This window comes from Panulirus ornatus, chromosome 1, assembly GCF_036320965.1.
Source record: "Panulirus ornatus isolate Po-2019 chromosome 1, ASM3632096v1, whole genome shotgun sequence".
NCBI classification, from domain to species: Eukaryota; Metazoa; Arthropoda; class Malacostraca; order Decapoda; family Palinuridae; genus Panulirus; species Panulirus ornatus.
In genome coordinates this window covers 71,673,834-71,694,393 of record NC_092224.1, presented here as the reverse complement: position 1 = coordinate 71,694,393, position 20,560 = coordinate 71,673,834, and the positions used below count along the sequence as shown (strand labels likewise).

The following is a 20,560-nucleotide window of genomic DNA, read 5'->3' as shown; positions in this document are numbered from 1 at the left end:
ATATGAGGAGACCTGTTCATATATCAAAAGGTTTATTAAATGTTTTTAATACTACATTCATTCTGTTTGTTATACATATATAAGTCTTTACTGAGAAATAAATCTCAGTAAAAGTAAAGGCCAAGAGTCACACACACACAAGTCATCTTAAAGAGACACACATTGCTGACTCCTGATTTAAACAGTACCTCTTCGTATGTAGCTGATTAACATGGTCTGAAGTCAAAATATCAAACCTAGTTCAGTATGACATACTGTGCCCCAAGCAAGGCTCACATACCAACAACTGGGAGCCATGCAGTGGTGCAAACTCATGCTTACTAGCAGTTGTTTTGATACAAATGGCTCACATGAGTGATGTGGGCACTTCATTTTGTTTATTTAACTTTTTACAGTAATCTATCCAAGTCAATAAGAGATCTAAATGTGCAATGACTGGTAAGGAATACAGTGGTGGGAAGGCAAAGGAACGTGTTACTCAGAACATTACACAGGCTCTGCCTGCATGTGGTTACACCACAAATGAAAAGTCCCCTTTGGCAAAGTTGTATCATCTTCAATGGATTTAAAATAGTGGGCTAAACAAGGAACTTCTTGCTCCAAAGGAGTCATTCACTTCCCAGTTTCTCATCAGAGCAAAGCCCTGAAACTGCAGGAGTCCCATAGAAGGGATCCTATGTTTGTAAAAACAAAAACAATCTAGAACTACAATAATTTCATTCAGTTAATTTTTACACTTTCAATTCACATACACTGTACACCAATCCAACCTTTATCATGCATTTCTTCAAATCCCATGAATCTCTCTTCAAAGTGAAGCAATCTTAACAATTTCTAGTAATCCACTAATCACTTCATTTTCCTACTAATGAGCAAAACATTCTTTTATCAAATTTCTCACAACAGCCACCCTCTTTTTCTTCAATATTCAAACAATTCATATTCAACACATTTGGCACAGAGTATGATGAATGAGAACAATATCAAAACTTACCTCTCATTTTTCAGATCAAATATGAAGAAGACGTGCTGCACTAAAGTGTCATTTGGTTGAAAATTCTCCAACTGACATTTCTTAGGCTCATTCTCTGTGTATGGGTTAGCAGTCTTCTCAAGGCTGAATCCAAACTGGCAAAGATATGAATACTTTCTTTAACAACAGGCCTACAAAAGTCAACAGTATTAATAAGCAGCAATAATACAATAGCTAAAGTTATAATCAATATATATATATATATATATATATATATATATATATATATATATATATATATATATATATATATATATATATATATATATTTTTAAACTATTCACCATTTCCCGCGTTAGCAAGGTAGAACAGAAGACTGAGCCTTTGAGGGAATATCCTCACGTGGCCCCCTTCTCTGTTCCTTCTTTTGGAAAATTAAAAACGAGAGGGGAGGATTTCCAGCCCCCCGCTCCCTTCCCTTTTAGTTGCCTTCTACAATATGCAGGGAATACGTGGGAAGTATATATAAATATTTTTTTTCATACTATTCACTATCTCCCACGCCAGCGAAGCAGCACTAAGAACAGAGGACTGAGCCTTTGAGGGAACATCCTCACTTGCCCCCCTTCTCTGTTCCTTCTTTTGGAAAATGAAAAACAAGAGGTGAGGATTTCCAGCCCCCTGTTCCCTTCCCTTTCAGTCGCCTTCAATGACACGTAGGGAATATGTGGGAAGTATTCTTTCTCCCCTATCCTCAGGGAGAGGTAGTAAAAGCTTTGTGGAAGATGAAAACTGGCAAGGCAGCGGGTTTGGATGGTATTGCAGTGGAATTTATTAAAAAAAGGGGTAACTGTATTGCTGACTGGTAGGAAAGGTTATTTAATGTATGTATGACTCATGGTGAGGTGCCTGAGGATTGGCGGAACGCTTGCATAGTGCCATTGTACAAAGGCAAAGGGAATAAAAGTGAGTGCTCAAATTACAGAGGTATAAGTTTGTTGAGTATTCCTGGAAAATCACATGGGAGGGTATTGATTGAGAGGGTGAAGGCATGTACAGAGCATCAGATTGGGGAAGAGCAGAGTGGTTTTAGAAGTGGTAGAGGATGTGTGGATCAGGTGTTTGCTTTGAAGAATGTATGTGAGAAATACTTAGAAAAGCAAATGGATATGTATGTTGCATTTTTGGATCTGGAGAAGGAATATGATGAGTTGATAGAGGTGCTCTGTGGAAGGTATTAAGAATATATGGTGTGTGAGGCAAGTTGTTAGAAGCAGTGAAAAGTTTTTATCGAGGATGTAAGGCATGTGTACGTGTAGGAAGAGAGGAAAGTGACTGGTTCTCAGTGAATGTAGGTTTGCGGCAGGGGTGTGTGATGTCTCCATGGTTGTTTAATTTGTATATGGATGGGGTTGTTAGGGAGGTGAATGCAAGAGTTTTGGAAAAAGGGGCAAATATGCAGTCTGTTGTGGATGAGAGAGCTTGGGAAGTGAGTCAGTTGTTCGCTGATGATACAGCGCTGGTGGCTGATTCATGTGAGAAACTGCAGAAGCTGGTGACTGAGTTTGGTAAAGTGTGTGAAAGAAGAAAGTTAAGAGTAAATGTGAATAAGAGCAAGGTTATTAGGTACAGTAGGGTTGAGGGTCAAGTCAATTGGGAGGTGAGTTTGAATGGAGAAAAACTGGAGGAAGTGAAGTGTTTTAGATATCTGGGAGTGGATCTGGCAGCGGATGGAACCATGGAAGCGGAAGTGGATCATAGGGTGGGGGAGGGGGCGAAAATTCTGGGAGCCTTGAAGAATGTGTGGAAGTCGAGAACATTATCTCGGAAAGCAAAAATGGGTATGTTTGAAGGAATAGTGGTTCCAACAATGTTGTATGGTTGCGAGGCGTGGACTATGGATAGAGTTGTGCGCAGGAGGATGGATGTGCTGGAAATGAGATGTTTGAGGACAATGTGTGGTGTGAGGTGGTTTGATCGAGTAAGTAACGTAAGGGTAAGAGAGATGTGTGGAAATAAAAAGAGCGTGGTTGAGAGAGCAGAAGAGGGTGTTTTGAAATGGTTTGGGCACATGGAAAGAATGAGTGAGGAAAGATTGACAAAGAGGATATATGTGTCGGAGGTGGAGGGAACGAGGAGAAGAGGGAGACCAAATTGGAGGTGGAAAGATGGAGTGAAAAAGATTTTGTGTGATCGGGGCCTGAACATGCAGGAGGGTGAAAGGAGGGCAAGGAATAGAGTGAATTGGAGCGATGTGGTATACCGGGGCTGACGTGCTGTCAGTGGATTGAATCAAGGCATGTGAAGCGTCTGGGGTAAACCATGGAAAGCTGTGTAGGTATGTATATTTGCGTGTGTGGACGTATGTATATACATGTGTATGGGGGTGGGTTGGGCCATTTCTTTCATCTGTTTCCTTGCGCTACCTCGCAAACGCGGGAGACAGCAGAAAAAAAAAAATATATATATATATATATATATATATATATATATATATATATGGGCACTTCATCTATGAGTAAAATCATAACCAAGTTCAAGGAATACGCAAATCTCTATTTCTCCATGGTTGTTCTGATTACAACCAATGCCTTCTGAGACAGAACATATTGTACCCAAATGGGACAAAGATTTCTGAGCCCCTTAAACTCTATTTCTTCTGCCAATAGTTTGTGTCATTCTAACAATCTTGGTATGCATGGATCATTCAACTTTAAATATCTTAGCTCCAAAAGAATCTGCACCACTGTGGCACAGAAAAGCAAAACAGATGTGGTAGGTTTCATATATGCTTAATCTAATACTCTTATCATGCTTATATCTGATCAAAACTTCTGCCATGGAAAAAAGCCAAAAAGAGAAGTGGTAAATCAAATAGATGAATACTTTAAGCTACCCCACAAACAAAAGTCCCTTATTGTTAGCAATATAGGATATTTATCACAAGAATAAAGTAACAATAAACCTCTGGAAACTTTAAAACTTCATCACCTCACATACATTAAAAGGAAAATGGTCAATGAATCTGTTCCAAGGGTTTATAGCTAAAATCTGGCCTCTAAGGAAAGCTTAATCTTCACAAAATACTCATGAATTCTTAACATGCATATTCTGCTACACTAAGGGGATGCTGTGCTCTGGCTTAGGCTAGGGTATAGAGTGAATCGAGTGAATTGGAACAATGTGGTATAATGGGGTTGACGTGCTCTCAATGGACTGAACCAGGGCATGTGAAAAGTCTGGGGTAAACCAAGGAAAGGTCTGTGGGGCCTGGATGTGGATATGGAGCTGTCATCCACAAACAGGGTTGTTACTAGCCACCATACCTCACCACCAAACTACATCTCTGCACCCCTTTCCTTAGTTTTGCTTTTATCTCTCATCACTCCATCCATATATACGTTCCAAAGTCACAGTACATCACACAGCCCTGCCTCACTCCCATGTGTTTACCAAAACTTTCACTCAAGTCTCCATCTACAAGGGTTTCATACAATCCAACATCCCATAAAATATTCCACTAAACTCTGTCATACACTTCTTCCAGACCCGTAAAAGCTGCATACAACTTCGTATCTTTAGCTAGATACTTTTCCACAGTCATTCTCACCATAAAAATCTAATCAGCATATCCCCTATTTTTCCTAAAACCTCCTTGCTCCTGACTTACTACACATTCAGTCACTTCCCTCACTCTACCAATCAACAATCTTATATACACTTTTCCCATTTCACTTAACAGACTTAATTCTCTATAATTACTACAAACATCCACAGTCCCTTTTCCTCTGAATAAACTTTTGCTTCCGTGCTAAATTACATATCAATTGCATCCACTCTACAACAACTTCTCCTACATACTTCAACATTTCACCCGTAACCTCATTCACCCCAGGTGCCTTTCCTAATTTCAACCTCATTATTACCCATTCTGCCTCCCTTCTTGCAAAAGGCTACTGCACTTGTATCCTTTTCCTTTCATCCTCCATACCCATGCATATACTAACCACTGCCTCACCTTCTCCCACACTCATTAGTTCTTCAAAATACTCTTTTCATTTTCTTTTCATTTTCTCCTCTTGATTCACCTACACCTACTCCCCTTCCATACATCTCACATTTCCATTTCCACTCTTACTCCTTTTTCATCTCCTTCCAGTACAACTGACTTTTCTACAGCTCTTCACTAAACTTTCTTCCAAAATCTTCATCTACTCTTTCCTTGCTGGCCTTCGAGTCTCTGCCATACTTTAAGGGTATGGAATACTTACTTAAAACTAAAATTTGTAAGACTATGAGTGTTCTAGCAAGTGAATTTAAGTTATGCATAACTTTCATAAATGAGAGAAAAAAGTATGTGTCCTCATAATATACATCTACCCAAATCTAAATTGAAGACAAAGGTGAGAATCATAAGAAACTAATAAAAAACTTACCTCCTTCTTAGGATCACTTGGTCTTATCTTGAACTTGGTCACCTCAACATCAAGATAGCCATCACGGTAGAATCCAAAGGTACTAATTGGGAAATACCGCCTATTATCATCCTGCAAAAGTATACCATACCAAATGCTAAAGGTTCAATAAAAATATGCATCTAATTAGTCTTAAGCTTCAATGTATAATCAAACCAATTAATCCCAGTAATATAACACTAACCATCAACAATAATGGAGTACTGTTAAGAAAATATGTCGGATATCCATACTGAAAATTTCATTACCTTCCAAATTTCTATACCCCATCAACAAACACAATAAAAACACCAACATAAAGGTGTTTGAAGGTTTGATAAATGTGTTAGACAATAGAGGGGCAGATATAGGGTGTTTTGGTTGAGGTGGTGTGCGAAGTGAGAGGGTTAGAGAGAATGATTTGGTAAAGAGAGATGAAGCAGTAAAAGCTTTGCAGAAGATGAAAGCCAGTAAGGCAGCGGGTTTGGATGGTACTGCAGTGGAATTTATTAAAAAAGGGGGTGAATGTGTTGCTGACTGGTTGGTAAGGATATTCAATGTATGTATGACTCATGGTGAGGTGCCTGAGGATTGGTGGAATGCCAATAAGAGTAAGGTTATTAGGTATTAAAGGGTTGAGGGACAAGTCAATTGGGAGGTAAGTTTGAATGGAGAAAAACTGGAGGAAGTGAAGTGTTTTAGATATCTGGGAGTGGATTTGGTAGCGGATGGAACCATGGAAGCGGAAGTGAGTCACAGTGTGTGGGAGAAGGCAAGAGTTCTGGGAGCGTTGAAAAATGTGTGGAAGGTGAGAACATTATCTCGGAAAGCAAAAATGGGTGTGTTTGAAGGAATAGTGGTTCCAAGAAGTTATATGGTTGCGAGGCATGGGCTATAGATAGAGTTGTACGAAGGAGGGTGGATGTATTGGAACAAGATGTTTGAGGACAATATGCGGTGTGAGGTGGTTTGATCGAGTAAGTAATGAAAGGGTTAGAGAGATGTGTGGTAATAAAAAGAGTGTGGTTGAGAGAGCAGAGAAAGGTGTTTTGAAATGGTTTGGTCACGTGAAGAGAATGAGTGAAGAAAGATTGACAAAGAGGATACATGTGTCAGAGGTGGAGGGAACGAGGAGAAGTGGGAGACAAAATTGGAGGTGGAAAGATGGAGTGAAAAAGATTTTGAGCGATTGGGGCCTGAAAATGCAGGAGGGTGAAAGTCGTGCAAGGAATAGAGTGAATTGGAGCGATGTTGTATACCGGGGTCGACGTGCTGTCAATGGATTGATCCAGGGCATGTGAAGCTTCTGGGGTAAACCATGGAAAGTTTTGTGGGGCCTGGATGTGGAAAGGAAGCTGCGGTTTCGGTGCATTATACATGACAGCTAGAGACTGAGTGTGAACGAATGTGGCCTTTGTTGTCTTTTCCTAGCATTACCTCGCATGCATGCGGGGGTGGGGGTTGTCATTTCATGTGTGGCGACGGGAATGAATAAAGGCAGCAAGTATGAATTATGTACGTGTGTATATATATGTATATGTCTGTGTATGTATTTATATGTCTATGTTGAAATGTATAGGTATGTAAATGTGTGTGAGTGGACATGTATGTACATACATGTGTGTGTGGGTGGGTTGGACTATTCTATTGTCTGTTTCCTTGTGCTACCTCGCTAATGCAGAAGACAGCAACAAATTAATAAAATTAATAAATATATAATAAATCTCTAACAAAGCAACCTGCAGGTTTTCATATTGATTTTCTTACACCACTTTATGTGTGCATTAAGAGTTATCTTATCAATAAAAAAGTCATGATTGCTGAAATCTTTGTAAAGAGTTATTCTGATGCATAAAAAACTTTTAGATTTCAAAAGAAAATGTGCCCAAGTCTAGTGAGAGTCAACTTAGAATCACTTTCATCCATATTCATGTTTTGCTTCAAGAATGTTTCTGGGATGACTTCAAACTATGAGTCTACAACTTTTGGAATGTTGAAAATTATTTTGTGAGCATTACAGAAAAGTTGATTACCATAGATAAAACAAATAAACTACACTGAACTTTAGTCGATTACTATGGTGAAAAGATAAGTTCACAAGGGTACTTCTTGAGACACACAACAGGGGGACACAAGAGAGATAGTCAGAGAGAAATGGCAGAAGGGAAAAAACAAGAGAAATTAGAGCAAGCCTAGGAAGAACAGCCCTACTCCTAGCTCAAAGACATCTGATCTAAACAGAAGAAACTGGAATTCAGGAACTGTTTATGTAACTGTAACCATGACACTGGGGGAATGATGGAGATACAACTCACAAATGAACTAAAGTCTAACCTAGTCTGTCCAGACGGGTACACAATAGCATGGAGGGACAGAAAAAAAAATTAAGGAAAGTCTAGCCCTCACGATATGGAATTCCATCAAAATCCCAGGATCTACTACAAGATAATACTTTCAGACAATTACTTTGGAAAGGAAGTGTGTAACAATACAATGTGTTTGCAGTCCTCCAAGAAAGCAACAATCCAAAACACGTGTAAATATGGAATGATGAAGTAAAAATAAGGGTGAAGAAAGCTGGAATGAGACACTCTCTCCTAGGAGATGGTAAACAACCAATAATGGGGATTTCAGTCACGGGGAAACAGATTGGAATAACTAAAATTCTCGTGGAGATACAAAATCCTTGGAAGCATACAGGAGCACTTCATCATCATGTCACAGAGCATCAGATTGCGGAAGAGCAGTGTGGTTTCAGAAGTGGTAGAGGATGTGTGGATCAAGTGTTTGCACTGAAGAATGTGCACAAGAAATACTTAGGAAAAAGATGGATTTGTACATAGTATTTATGGATCTGGAGATGGAATATGATAGGGTTGATAGTTATGCTTTGTGGAAGGGCTTAAGAGTATGTGGTGTCAAAGGTAAGCTGCTAGAAGCAGTGAAAAGTTTTTACCAAGGATATAAGGCATGAGTACGAGTAGGAAGAGAGGAGAGTGATTGGTTCTCAGAGAAGGTTGGTCTGCAGCAGGGGTGTGTGATGCCCCGTGGTTGTCTATTTTGTTTATGAATAGGGAGGTTAGGGAGGTGAATGCAAGAGTTTTGGAGAGAGGGGCGAGTATGCAGTCTGTTGGGGAAGAGATGGCCTGAGAAGCGAGTCAGCTGCTGTTCACTGATGATACAGCTCTGGTGGCTGAATTGAGTGAGAAACTACAGAAGTTGGTGACTGAGTTTGGAAAAGTGTGTGAAAGGAAAAAGTTGAAAGTAACTGTGAATAAGGGCAAGGTTATTAGGTTCAGTAGGGCTATGGGACAAGTTAACCGGGCTGTAAGTTTGAATGGAGAAAAACTGGGGAAAGTGAAGTGTTTAAGATATCTGGGAGTGGCCTCAGCAGCAAATGGAACGATGGAACTGGAAGTGAGTCACAGTGGGGGAGTGGGCAAAGGTTCTGTGAGCAATGAAGAATGTGTGGAAGGAGAGAATGTTATCTTGGAGAGCAAAAATGGGTTTGTTTGAAGGAATAGTGGTTCCGATGATACCACACGGTTGTGAGGCATGAGCTATAACTAGGGTGGTACTGAGGATGGTGGACGTGTTGGACAGGAACTTTACTCGTGTTAAATCTTGCTACAAAAATTGCTGTAGCTTTCATACTTGTGTTTCTGCACATTATTTCATCTTCAAATAGGTAACAGCATGTTCATGTTTGGTCCAGTCATAAAATAAATAGCTCTGGGTAGGCCATAAATATGGTGTCAAGTTCAATGTTGCAACAGGAAATGCCAATAGCGTCGACAAATACCTACCGCCAAAACTTCAGCAAATCATATTATATCCCGTTCTACAAATGTAAAAGTGATTACAAAGAGCGATAATATACACCAATAGGCAAAAGAACGTTTGAACCAACAGTGCAGACTACTCGGTAAAATAACGCTTGACCCACTACTTACCTAGGTGACAACATCATATTTCATCCACTGATGCTGATTACTCGACACCTGTGACTGAAAAACCTACTTTGCTGACTACTCGAAAAAAAACAACCACTGCCTAGCAATTAATCATCAAATCGCACAGTGCCAGTCTACATTAATTCCCTGAATGTAACGAATGCATTGATGCGTTTCCCCCACATCCAGGTTACTCCTGATATACCCTTAAAGAAAAATCATATCCATCATATTGCTTCCACTCTAGTATTGAGTGTATGCGAGTCACGAGAACTAATCCATAATGTCACTTGAATGTACCTCTCCATCTGTAACTTGAACAGTTATCTTAACGTTTATCATAAAAGTTATTTACCTTTAACTCTAATTCGTGTTTCCGTGCGTAGGTCTGAGGAGTAGTTGCAAGAATCAGCAAAATCAGTTGCAATGAAAATCTACGCCAAATACTAATCATCTTGCTTGTTGACTAAACCTCTCGGCCATGACAGTTCCGCGAGTCATTTAGAAATACGAAAACCTAGAGTTTTATGTGCTTTTAAATATATTTTGATAAGGTGTGTTAAAGTATTCAGGAAATTTAATAGACAAGCTCATGAAAATATATGATGCAATTTTTCCTTTGAACTATGCAGATAATCCTAATTAATTCTGTTATGAATGCACTGAAATGTAAACAATGGAGCAGAGACGAACTAAGAAAAGAGAAAGTAGATAATTGTTCTATTTTTGGCAATTCACTTTACTTGGATTATGATCAAATGATATGAATAATAAAATATGAAAACAAGATAACCGTATAACGAGTAGATACTGTTTTTGAAAATTAGTAGTATTATTACACGAAAAAAATTGAAAAGTTTGTGTATCAAAATGATTTAATCCTTCAAATCTGATATGTCAGGAACCAGTTTAAGATAAAACCATTCTTATATATTAATTAAAAAACAAAACTTATGATTGACTGGTAAAATATCACTTCTTTTTGAGAGAATACTGGCATTTGTCGTAGCTTTTATAGCTTGTTTCATTTAAAACGAGCAATAATCGCCCATCATTGCTGGGTTCCACCTGCTCCGGTAAAATTTCTCTCGTTGATATTTCTTGACGAAACCTTTCTCTATACTCTAACCTGATCGTACCCATGTTCCCAGGTTAAAGACATCGAGATGAGAGTGGCGGAAGTGTATTTTGAGAGACATCTTGCATCGCATGAGTGCGTAGTTTAGTAAAGATGATCAATTCATAGATACCTGCTTTAGTTTCTTAATTAGAGTTTGATAACTACCTTGGAGGGGTGTCAAGTTGCTAATTCAATGAGTGTCAGATTGGAGTCAAACTCAGGATCACATGAAATCTTTCTATCTTCGGACCAACAAAGAAATATTTTAATGTTGCATCACTAAGTTTACAGAACTTTCCCATCAGATAGCTGAAACTCTCATCTTCGTCTAAAACTTTGACAATTTTTTTTTTCATAAAGTCCAGCCTGATTCTAAAAATGGGAAAAATCATAGTTTATATTATTTTTCGACTAGGATAGATATCTTTTTCTTTTAGGCCATTCTTGCAATGCCTTGTGCCATATAATAAATACTCTAACGATTTCAGAGACAAAGAAAACAGCAATATTTGTGAAAGGGGAAATTGACTGTTTAAGGTTGGCAGTCCTGCAATCTGCGGCGTCGGCGCCTGTCTGGCTTTGGATAAGAGGTCATTAAGCTACTGAAGGTGCAGGGTCATGAGAGGAAAGGAGAGGTCAGTTGTGGCAGGTTAAGAAATACGAGGCAGGCTTGGCAGGGATCCTGTGATGCTGGTAGGCGTCAGATGGAACAGGAGCACTTGGGAAAAGTGCGTGGATGCTGAGTCGACGTGGAGCTCCTGTAGGTGAGGTCAGGTCTGTGAGAAGTAGCTAGCTATTCCCATAGGGTATTAGAGACGTCTGAGCCGAATGTCGCACGCTACTGACCTCCATGTTGGTTAGAGCGGCGCTAATTACGGAGGCAGCTTTTGACCCGCTACAGCCAAACACGTTCTTCCGAGGATTATTTGGTCACTTGAGGACACAAGCTGTCCCCTGCTAACGGCGACGTCATTAAGGTGACTACAGACCTATACAGCCTAGGCAAAATTCCTTCAACCAGTTGATGTCAGTCCGAGACAGCACACTTTTTCTTAAGAAACACTAATAACAGTTTCTGTCTAACAGAAAGGAGTACATTTGTGATTTAGGTATCCACTACACACATTCTAAAGTCTATACGTCAAAATCAGGGAATAACGGATTATGATTATGGTTATTTCAATACTGCCGGCACTGGTTGACCAAACGGTATTATGCCGACATGGATTATTATCGTCTGGCCACTGTATTTGCTGAATTTCTCGGCTGTTATGTGAAGTACGTGAAACAATAAGGGATGATTACAGAACAGTAAGGTGGTAACATGTTTTATATATTCATGATGTAACAGTGAAGTTGGTGCATTGGAAGGAAGGTACACGTATCTTAGGGAAAAAAAAAAACATCGGTTTGTTTGACTATTATTATTGTAAATTATCAATTGCTTATAAAAACCTCAGTTTCACTCATATATTGTATTGTATTCTCTTGAACACCTTAACACCTCATTAGTCATGCACTGCAATGGAAACAGCCTATAATTTAGTGCAATGCAGGGAAATCAAGCATTAATGCATGCACTGTATGATATTACAAAAAAAAGCTGGACAAACACACACTGACACAATGACACTAAAAATCATTTTCCAAATATACAAAAATAATCTACTTGCATGCAACAGACACTTAATCACTATGGCTGAAGGCCACGACTCAGGCTGCATGCAATGTAGCAAATTGAGTCACATTTACAATATGAAAAAGAAAGTATCAAGATCCATAGTAATCATGTATTGATATTTAAAGAAACAAGTTCCTCAAAGAAATAGAAAGCCCTGCAGAGTGACGGCAAAATCCATGCAGGTAATCAAGAATAAAATTACCACTGGATAAAACAATACATTCTTTGATGCCGTGCATGTTAGTTAAACTGAAAAATGAATAAGAAAAAATCATACATACTCAGCTGTCATGTACTTTATTTCCATTAAAATATTAAGCTTGTAAATGTGGGAAATTAAATTCGTCATAGGTTAGGTTATGTTTGGTTGATTTAAATTTTCTTTTTTTTTTTTTTTTTTTGCTTTGTCGCTGTCTCCCGCGCTTGCGAGGTAGCGCAAGGAAACAGACGAAAGAAATGGCCCAACCCACCCCCATACACATGTATATACATACGTCCACACACGCAAATATACATACCTACACAGCTTTCCATGGTTTACCCCAGACGCTTCACATGCCCTGATTCAATCCACTGACAGCACGTCAACCCCGGTATACCACATCGATCCAATTCACTCTATTCCTTGCCCTCCGTTCACCCTCCTGCATGTTCAGGCCCCGATCACACAAAATCTTTTTCACTCCATCTTTCCACCTCCAATTTGGTCTCCCACTTCTCCTCGTTCCCTCCACCTCCGACACATATATCCTCTTTGTCAATCTTTCCTCACTCATTCTCTCCATGTGCCCAAACCATTTCAAAACACCCTCTTCTGCTCTCTCAACCACGCCCTTTTTATTTCCACACATCTCTCTTACCCTTACGTTACTTACTCGATCAAACCACCTCACACCACACATTGTCCTCAAACATCTCATTTCCAGCACATCCATCCTCCTGCGCACAACTCTATCCATAGCCCACGCCTCGCAACCATACAACATTGTTGGAACCACTATTCCTTCAAACATACCCATTTTTGCTTTCCGAGATAATGTTCTCGACTTCCACACATTCTTCAAGGCTCCCAGGATTTTCGCCCCCTCCCCCACCCTATGATCCACTTCCGCTTCCATGGTTCCATCCGCTGCCAGATCCACTCCCAGATATCTAAAACACTTTACTTCCTCCAGTTTTTCTCCATTCAAACTTACCTCCCAATTGACTTGACCCTCAACCCTACTGTACCTAATAACCTTGCTCTTATTCACATTTACTCTTAACTTTCTTCTTTCACACACTTTACCAAACTCAGTCACCAGCTTCTGCAGTTTCTCACATGAATCAGCCACCAGCGCTGTATCATCAGCGAACAACAACTGACTCACTTTCCACTTTCTATTGCATTGTATTGTAATTTCCTTATTGTTCCCCGCTGATTTAGAATTTCCTTCCATCTCAGGTACCTAAAAATAATGATAACATTGTACTGCAGAAACATGGGTAGGTAAATGTGATACACTGCTGCGCTTATCTCTTCTTTAGCATTTGAAAGAAATTTCTGTGACATCTATTTATATGGAATGCTCATTAGTACTTTTTTCACTGCGTAACAATGAACTAATAGGTAAACCGCTGCCAAGTCGACCTGGTGATTATCAGCCATTATATCTTCTTTGCCATTATCTGATATGGTTTATGCATGAGTATAACACAATGTGATGCTTACCTTTCTTCCTCCCGCGGGAATCTATGAAATACATCCTCTGGGTGTGTTTGTGAGTTTACATACAATACAACACACGGATGACTTCCGCCATTTTGGTTTGTTTTTGATTTTGAACGACGCCTGTGTTTTGGTTATCAACCTCATACTCCGAGACACCCAGTCTCCTGTCTTGCAAAATTTTTAGGGTCTTTGATGGTGTGATTTCACACGGGCGTCAGTGGCGTGCGTCTGTGTGTGGCAGGGAGACGCAGTTCTGCGATGCAGGTGGCGTTAATGCGTCGCGTGGCTCTTGCCTCACGGACCGCCTTCAGTGGTCGAGTCATGCGACCGGGACAAGCCAACAGCCAACCCAGTAGGTCATTGCAACTTAGCTTGTATAAGGACTTGGTGTTGTAGTTGTCCGATGACCAATTTTGATACAGACCGATTTATTATTGAAGCAGAACAACGACCATCGATTAGGGACCCGAGGTGCAATGAGTACAGCAATGAATTCTCAAGAGGGAAGGCATGGGAGGAGCTGACATTTTGAACGTACCAGACAAAAGGCAGATGTATTTCTGTATTATTCATAATGATATATTCTTTGCTATTCTTTATAGATAATGCATATGTTGTACAATCAACAACATTACAAAAAATTAGTAGATTTTGAATAGAAATAAAATAGTAGTCTAGTGGATTTTGAATGAAAATGAAAAAGTAGTAAGAATGATTATAATGACAATACAATGATTTTTTTTCTTCACGTTAACACAGTTGTATTGTAAAATATATCAACTTATATTTTTCATGATTAAACTTACAAAATCAAAACTTTTTACTCTTTATTTTTAAAGATAAAGAATATTACTTCAATTGCAGTAGTCTGTTTCAAACAAAACTCAGATTAGGATTGTGAAAGATCCGTTAATTGCTGTTCATTCTAAGTTGCCAGATCCTTCGCTAGAAAAGTACTTGGCAAACTTTTCTATTAAAGGTGATCGCGGACCCCCTGGTTGTACAACAGGTTCACCTTCATCCAGTCCTATACCATTCAGTGTTTCCCAAGTCAACACCATTCCTTGCTCTTACAAAAACGTGTCATATGCAACCCGCCATCATGACAGTTTCAGCATTTCGAACATCTACATCCAGTGGTCTGTGGAAAATGCGCCACTTCTTTGTAACAATGGCAAAGCGCATTCTATATAGTGTCTCGCTCTTGACGGCCGATAATTCAAAATTCTCTTCTTGTGGCAGTGTTTTCCCTCGTACGGTCTTAGAATAAGGGTGGAAAGACCATACATAGGCTTCGTCATCAGTGAAGGGGAGCGGGTCTTCATCTGTTGACACTGGTCTGTCATTTGGGATGTTCAAAGTATTTTCCTGCATTTGATGAATGGTCATATTGTTGCTGTGTATTGATGAGTTAGATGCCTTACCATAGGAACCAATATCAACGAAAGTAAACCTGTAATTAGAATCGTGCACACCCAGCGACACGAAGGAAAAATACTAATTATAACAAAATTATATACTAGAACCACTGCCACTTGGTTGAATGAGTCTGTGTTTCCCATCTATTGCTCCTATGCGGTTGGGGATGAATCATCTTTATTTTCAAAATGAAACCCTCATGCATCGAACATAGCTTAAATTAGTGAGTATCAACAACAAAAATTCTCTCTCCCCCTCTTCCCTCTCACTCACACACACCCAAATACAAAACCAGTGGTATTTTGTAAAAAAAAAAAAAAAAAAATCCGATACAGATGGTCACCGCGATGTGATTGTCCACGATGATGTAGAAGAACAAGAAGCGTCCTCGCCAGAGTCCATGATCAAACTAAAGACAATGCTTGCAGCGTCGCTCCTCTGCAGTAATCCCCTTCCTACGGACCACTGAGTGGCTGGCACGCACGTAGGTGCTACCAAGTGGCGCCAAAGGTGTCTGCAGTAGAAGTTTAAGGCTGGCAACTTTGCTCTCATGCAGGTCTGTATTCTCAATGAAGTATGCCATTTAATGTTACAGATCCACCTCAGTGCTTGATTCAGAATTACCCGGAGGTAGCCGATGTTTGTTTTGGCTGTGTGTTCTGGTGCTGCAGGAGCGTAAGTCTGATCAGGGTTTTGTAGAGATGCAGTTTGGTTTTAACATTTGCATCCCTGAATCTATACAATATCACTAGCTCTCCTCCTGCAATACCCGCCTTTGTTTGAATGTGTTTGTTCATTCTTAGGTAAACATCATACTGTAGGTCTAGTAAAGTGTTGGTGAGTGACAGAGATAGGAGAATGACGTTGTATGTGGGAGTGTAGGTGAACGCTAGTTAGGTCGTGTCTCTGTCGTACGTTGAAATATGTTGGACTTTGCAGAGTCTGATTTTATTCTCCATTTCATCTCCCATAAGGAAACTTGATCATTTTTTTTTCTGAGCTTTACTAGTAATGTTGGTAGTGGCCACAGCTCGTATTAGCTGAATTACGTCTCATCTGCGTATTGCAGTCATAGAGTCAGTGTATAGAGGTTCAGGTAAATCATTTGTGTGGAGAATATATAAAGTAGGGATCAACACGGAATAGTGAGATCCCGCTGCACTAGGCACAATCGATGTTTGTTTTGGTCAAATCATCGACGGTAGAAGAGTCCTTGGTATTGTGGGAAGGGAAGAAGTATCTCGCGGTGTATGTGATTTTGGGGATGGTTGTGTCAACTGCATGTATGATTGCTTGATGCATGTGCTCTATGTGTGTATATATTAATGTGGTTGATTTATTTTCATAATTGATGGTGAATGTGCATTTAGTTTTTTGGGGTGTCTCAATCTGCCTTATTGCAATGATAATGTGGGAGTGATGGGATGAGTATAGGGTTAGATGAGAGGTGATGGAAGAAGGGAATGTGATCGGACCCACATCGAGGCCCGGGAGATAGAAAGGGATGAAGGTAATTACTGTCTCTGTCGGAGAAGACGAGGTCTGGTCTGCCTTTTCCTCCAGTATCAGGGAAACAGGCGTGAAAATCAGGTCCTAGTAAGTTAAGACGTTTGAGAGAATATAGAGAGAATAAGTCATCCCAGTCAGCATCGTGTCAACTGTGGTCAAATGCTTTGTGTTGAGCGTTAGAATCAGCTGGAAAATAGACGAAAATATGTGTGTAGTTAAAAACTGTGTAGGTCGTGGGTGCTAGTGTTGGGTCGAGCATATGTTGTGCAGAGGGTAATTAGATCGGTGTGGTGTGTTTTATCTTAACTGCAAGAAAGTAGTGACATTCATATTCTGTTGTACTCCTGCTCTGGGGGACCATATATACATATGGAGACAGCGGCAATATATATATATATATATATATATATATATATATATATATATATATATATATATATATATATATTGGAAAGAATCACAATTTTGCGCGTGATCAAGATATTCCTATGAGTCCACGGGAAAAAACGAAACACGATAAGTTCCCAAGTGTACCTTTGTGTAATAATCACATAATCAGGGGACTTTATATCAGATAAGGAGAATCGGCCATAGGGGAGTTTGTTGATTAGGACAAGTAAATACTATTTCATCTTTACAATAGCATATCGCTTGCAATCGTAGCCCAATCATTTAAAGGAACTACGACATCACCTAACCTTCCACTTCAAACCATACCTTTGTTGCAGTGTGTAATAATTCAGAACCAGATGGTTGCGGCAAAGTTCTTCAGCACATACATGTAATCTTGACATAACTGTAGAGTCAATATTTACCCATGATAAGCACTAATTACATAAGGATGTAAAGTTCTAATGTATATATATGACAGCGTTTATATCTGCTCGCTGACTTGGTCGCTTATATGCATCGTTTATAGAATGTTTGGAAATTTGTTCACTAATTTGAAGCTATGCTCAGAAATGTAATGGGGTTTAGGTAGTTCGGCCTCCCCTACCGTCTCCATCCCCTACAGTAAACCATTTATAATCGGACAAGATGTACTCGCTAACCGGACCGTTATAGCGTGTGACACGGTCAGTTTAGCTTGTGAGAGGTAAAGTATAGCGTGAGGGGGAGAATATAGTACGTGAGAGGGAAAGTATAACATTCGAGAGGTAATGTTTAGCGTGTGATGAGAGTATAATGTGTGAGAGGTAAAGTATAGCATGTAAGAGGGAGAGTACAGCATGTGAAAGGAAGAGCAGAGCATGTGAGAGGGAGAGTATAGCATATATGTAGGGAGAGTACAGCATGTGAAAGTGAGAGCACAGCGTGTTAGAGTAAACGGAAGGGTATATGGAGCGGTTGGGGCAGGAGGGTGGGGGTGTACTGTCCCGGACGTCTGTACAGATAAGGGCAGTCCCTCCCCCGCAACACACACACACACACACACACACACACACACACACACACACACATCCTACATAAGACCAAAACTAGGATAGTCTTCTCAAGTTTGGTCAACGCACGTACAGAGCACCAAGAACTAAGAGTGAAGGTTCTGTGGAAGACAACAGAGATGGTACCAGAGTTGGGAGAGCTGAGCAACAGGATAAGGTTACAGGCCTTAAATGTGACCACCTTAGAAAAGTGAGGGGTGATTTGATCACAACCATTAAGTTTTTAGATCAATTCGATGACGTAGACAGTGTACAGTTCTTATATGTTTTACATATAACGGGTTTACTAATTGTTGGATACATTTAACAAATGTAATCAATATCAAGTCTTTTTCAGGGACCTTTTTTTTTTGATATACTGTATCTTATCATTTCATCATCAGTTATGGGGTTATTGAGTATGGCAGAGATATTTGCATTGTTCACCTCATATTCAATACTTTCATTAACATTTTCAGCGTTATCTTCATTGCAAATCAGTTTAAAATGTTTATAGAAATTATTATTAGTACAGTAGGACTTTCACAAATATTTTCATTACCTTTCCATATCTTTTCTTATATGATCTTGAGTCTGCTTTTATTTTCTCTTACTTTCCTAAGAAAATCTGCCTTTTCTACTTTTAATTTCCCTTTTAAATTTTCTGTTATCAATCCTATTGTTGTAATTGTCATTATCCTTATACAAGTTATGCTTATGTTTAGCTTTGTGGTATTCCCTTCTGCTTTATCTTCCTAGACTGTAGGAAAACATTAAGTGCCAGGTTCGGTTAAGATTGGTTTCAGTTCTTTGCTTATCTCATCAACAGAGAACTCATCCATCTGTAGTACCAACTCCACTCTACAAACATCAACATTCCTCTCATTATTCACTCTTCTCCACTCTCCACTTATTACCCCATTGGCAGCGACCTCAAGTCATGGAGAAGTCAGCTCACAAGACCGCGTCTGGCAAGTCGCTGGACATCTTAACCCCCAGAGGGTACACAGGTCATGAGCTGGGCCGACGACCATGACACACGGCTCAGATGACCTCACCAGAGCCACCAGTGTAATGGTAATGATGAAAAAAAAAAAAGGTGAGCTTACGATCTGTGACCTTAACAAACCACTTTTGACCTTAATGACTGGAGTCATGTCTTTCTCGGGTCTCCTCTCATCCCTAACCTAACCTGGAAGTAGAAGTAGTGTTAGCTGTCGAGGACCGCATTCTTGTGACCTGGTGTGCTCCCTCCCTCGTATACTCGGCCATCACTAAGGAGAAGGTTGTCAAGCACTCGACTTGCCCGCATCCTTGACCATGTGAATCCAGGCTCTGGGAGCCCTTGGGGCGCCGCCTTCTGCACAGCCAGTAATCCAGTTTAGATCGTAAACATCCAGTGCTTCTACTGCGATTGTGCTGGCCAGAGAGCGGTACACTGACACACTCTCTGCAGGTCAAGAGTCAGAGTTGGTGAGACTTTGGTATCTTCTGTGGACGATGTGGAATTACAGTCTTGTCCAGGAACGTCATACGAATCTGCTCTTTCTTTGCTCCTTTTCGGAGTACAGTTTCGGGGGTGCAGGAGCGCCATAAAAGGGGTCCTGGATATATATATATATATATATATATATATATATATATATATATATATATATATATATATATATAAAATATATTTTTTTTTTGCCGCTGTCTCCCGCGTTTGCGAGGTAGCGCAAGGAAACAGACGAAAGAAATGGCCCAACCCACCCCCATACACATGTATATACATACGTCCACACACGCAAATATACATACCTACACAGCTTTCCATGGTTTACCCCAGACGCTTCACACGCCCTGATTCAATCCACTGATAGCACGTCAACCCCGGTATACCACATCGATCCAATTCACTCTATTCCTTGCCCTCCTTTCACCCTCCTGCATGTTCAGGCCCCGATAACACAAAATCTTTTTCACTCCATCTTTCCACCTCCAATTTGGTCTCCCACTTCTCCTCGTTCCCTCCACCTCCGACACATATATCCTCTTGGTCAATCTTTCCTCACTCATTCTCTCCATGTGCCCAAACCATTTCAAAACACCCTCTTCTGCTCTCTCAACCACGCTCTTTTTATTTCCACACATCTCTCTTACCCTTACGTTACTTACTCGATCAAACCACCTCACACCACACATTGTCCTCAAACATCTCATTTCCAGCACATCCATCCTCCTGCGCACAACTCTATCCATAGCCCACGCCTCGCAACCATACAACATTGTTGGAACCACTATTCCTTCAAACATACCCATTTTTGCTTTCCGAGATAA

The 20,560-nt window shown here is 40.0% G+C and overlaps 1 protein-coding gene across 1 annotated transcript in view; it reads right to left on the bottom strand.

The window, feature by feature from the left end:
* Positions 1 to 9,888, bottom strand: part of LOC139749589 (protein GPR107) — a 64,814-nt gene extending 54,926 nt beyond the window's left edge. Inside the window, exons 1-3 of the mRNA XM_071663673.1 lie at positions 9,736 to 9,888; positions 5,410 to 5,520; positions 995 to 1,128 (exon numbers count right to left, since the gene is read on the bottom strand). Of these exons, the coding sequence (XP_071519774.1) occupies positions 995 to 1,128; positions 5,410 to 5,520; positions 9,736 to 9,834 (344 nt within the window). The 5' untranslated portion in view covers positions 9,835 to 9,888. The remainder of the gene's footprint in view (positions 1 to 994; positions 1,129 to 5,409; positions 5,521 to 9,735) is intronic.
* Between the last annotated feature and the right edge of the window lie 10,672 nt (positions 9,889 to 20,560).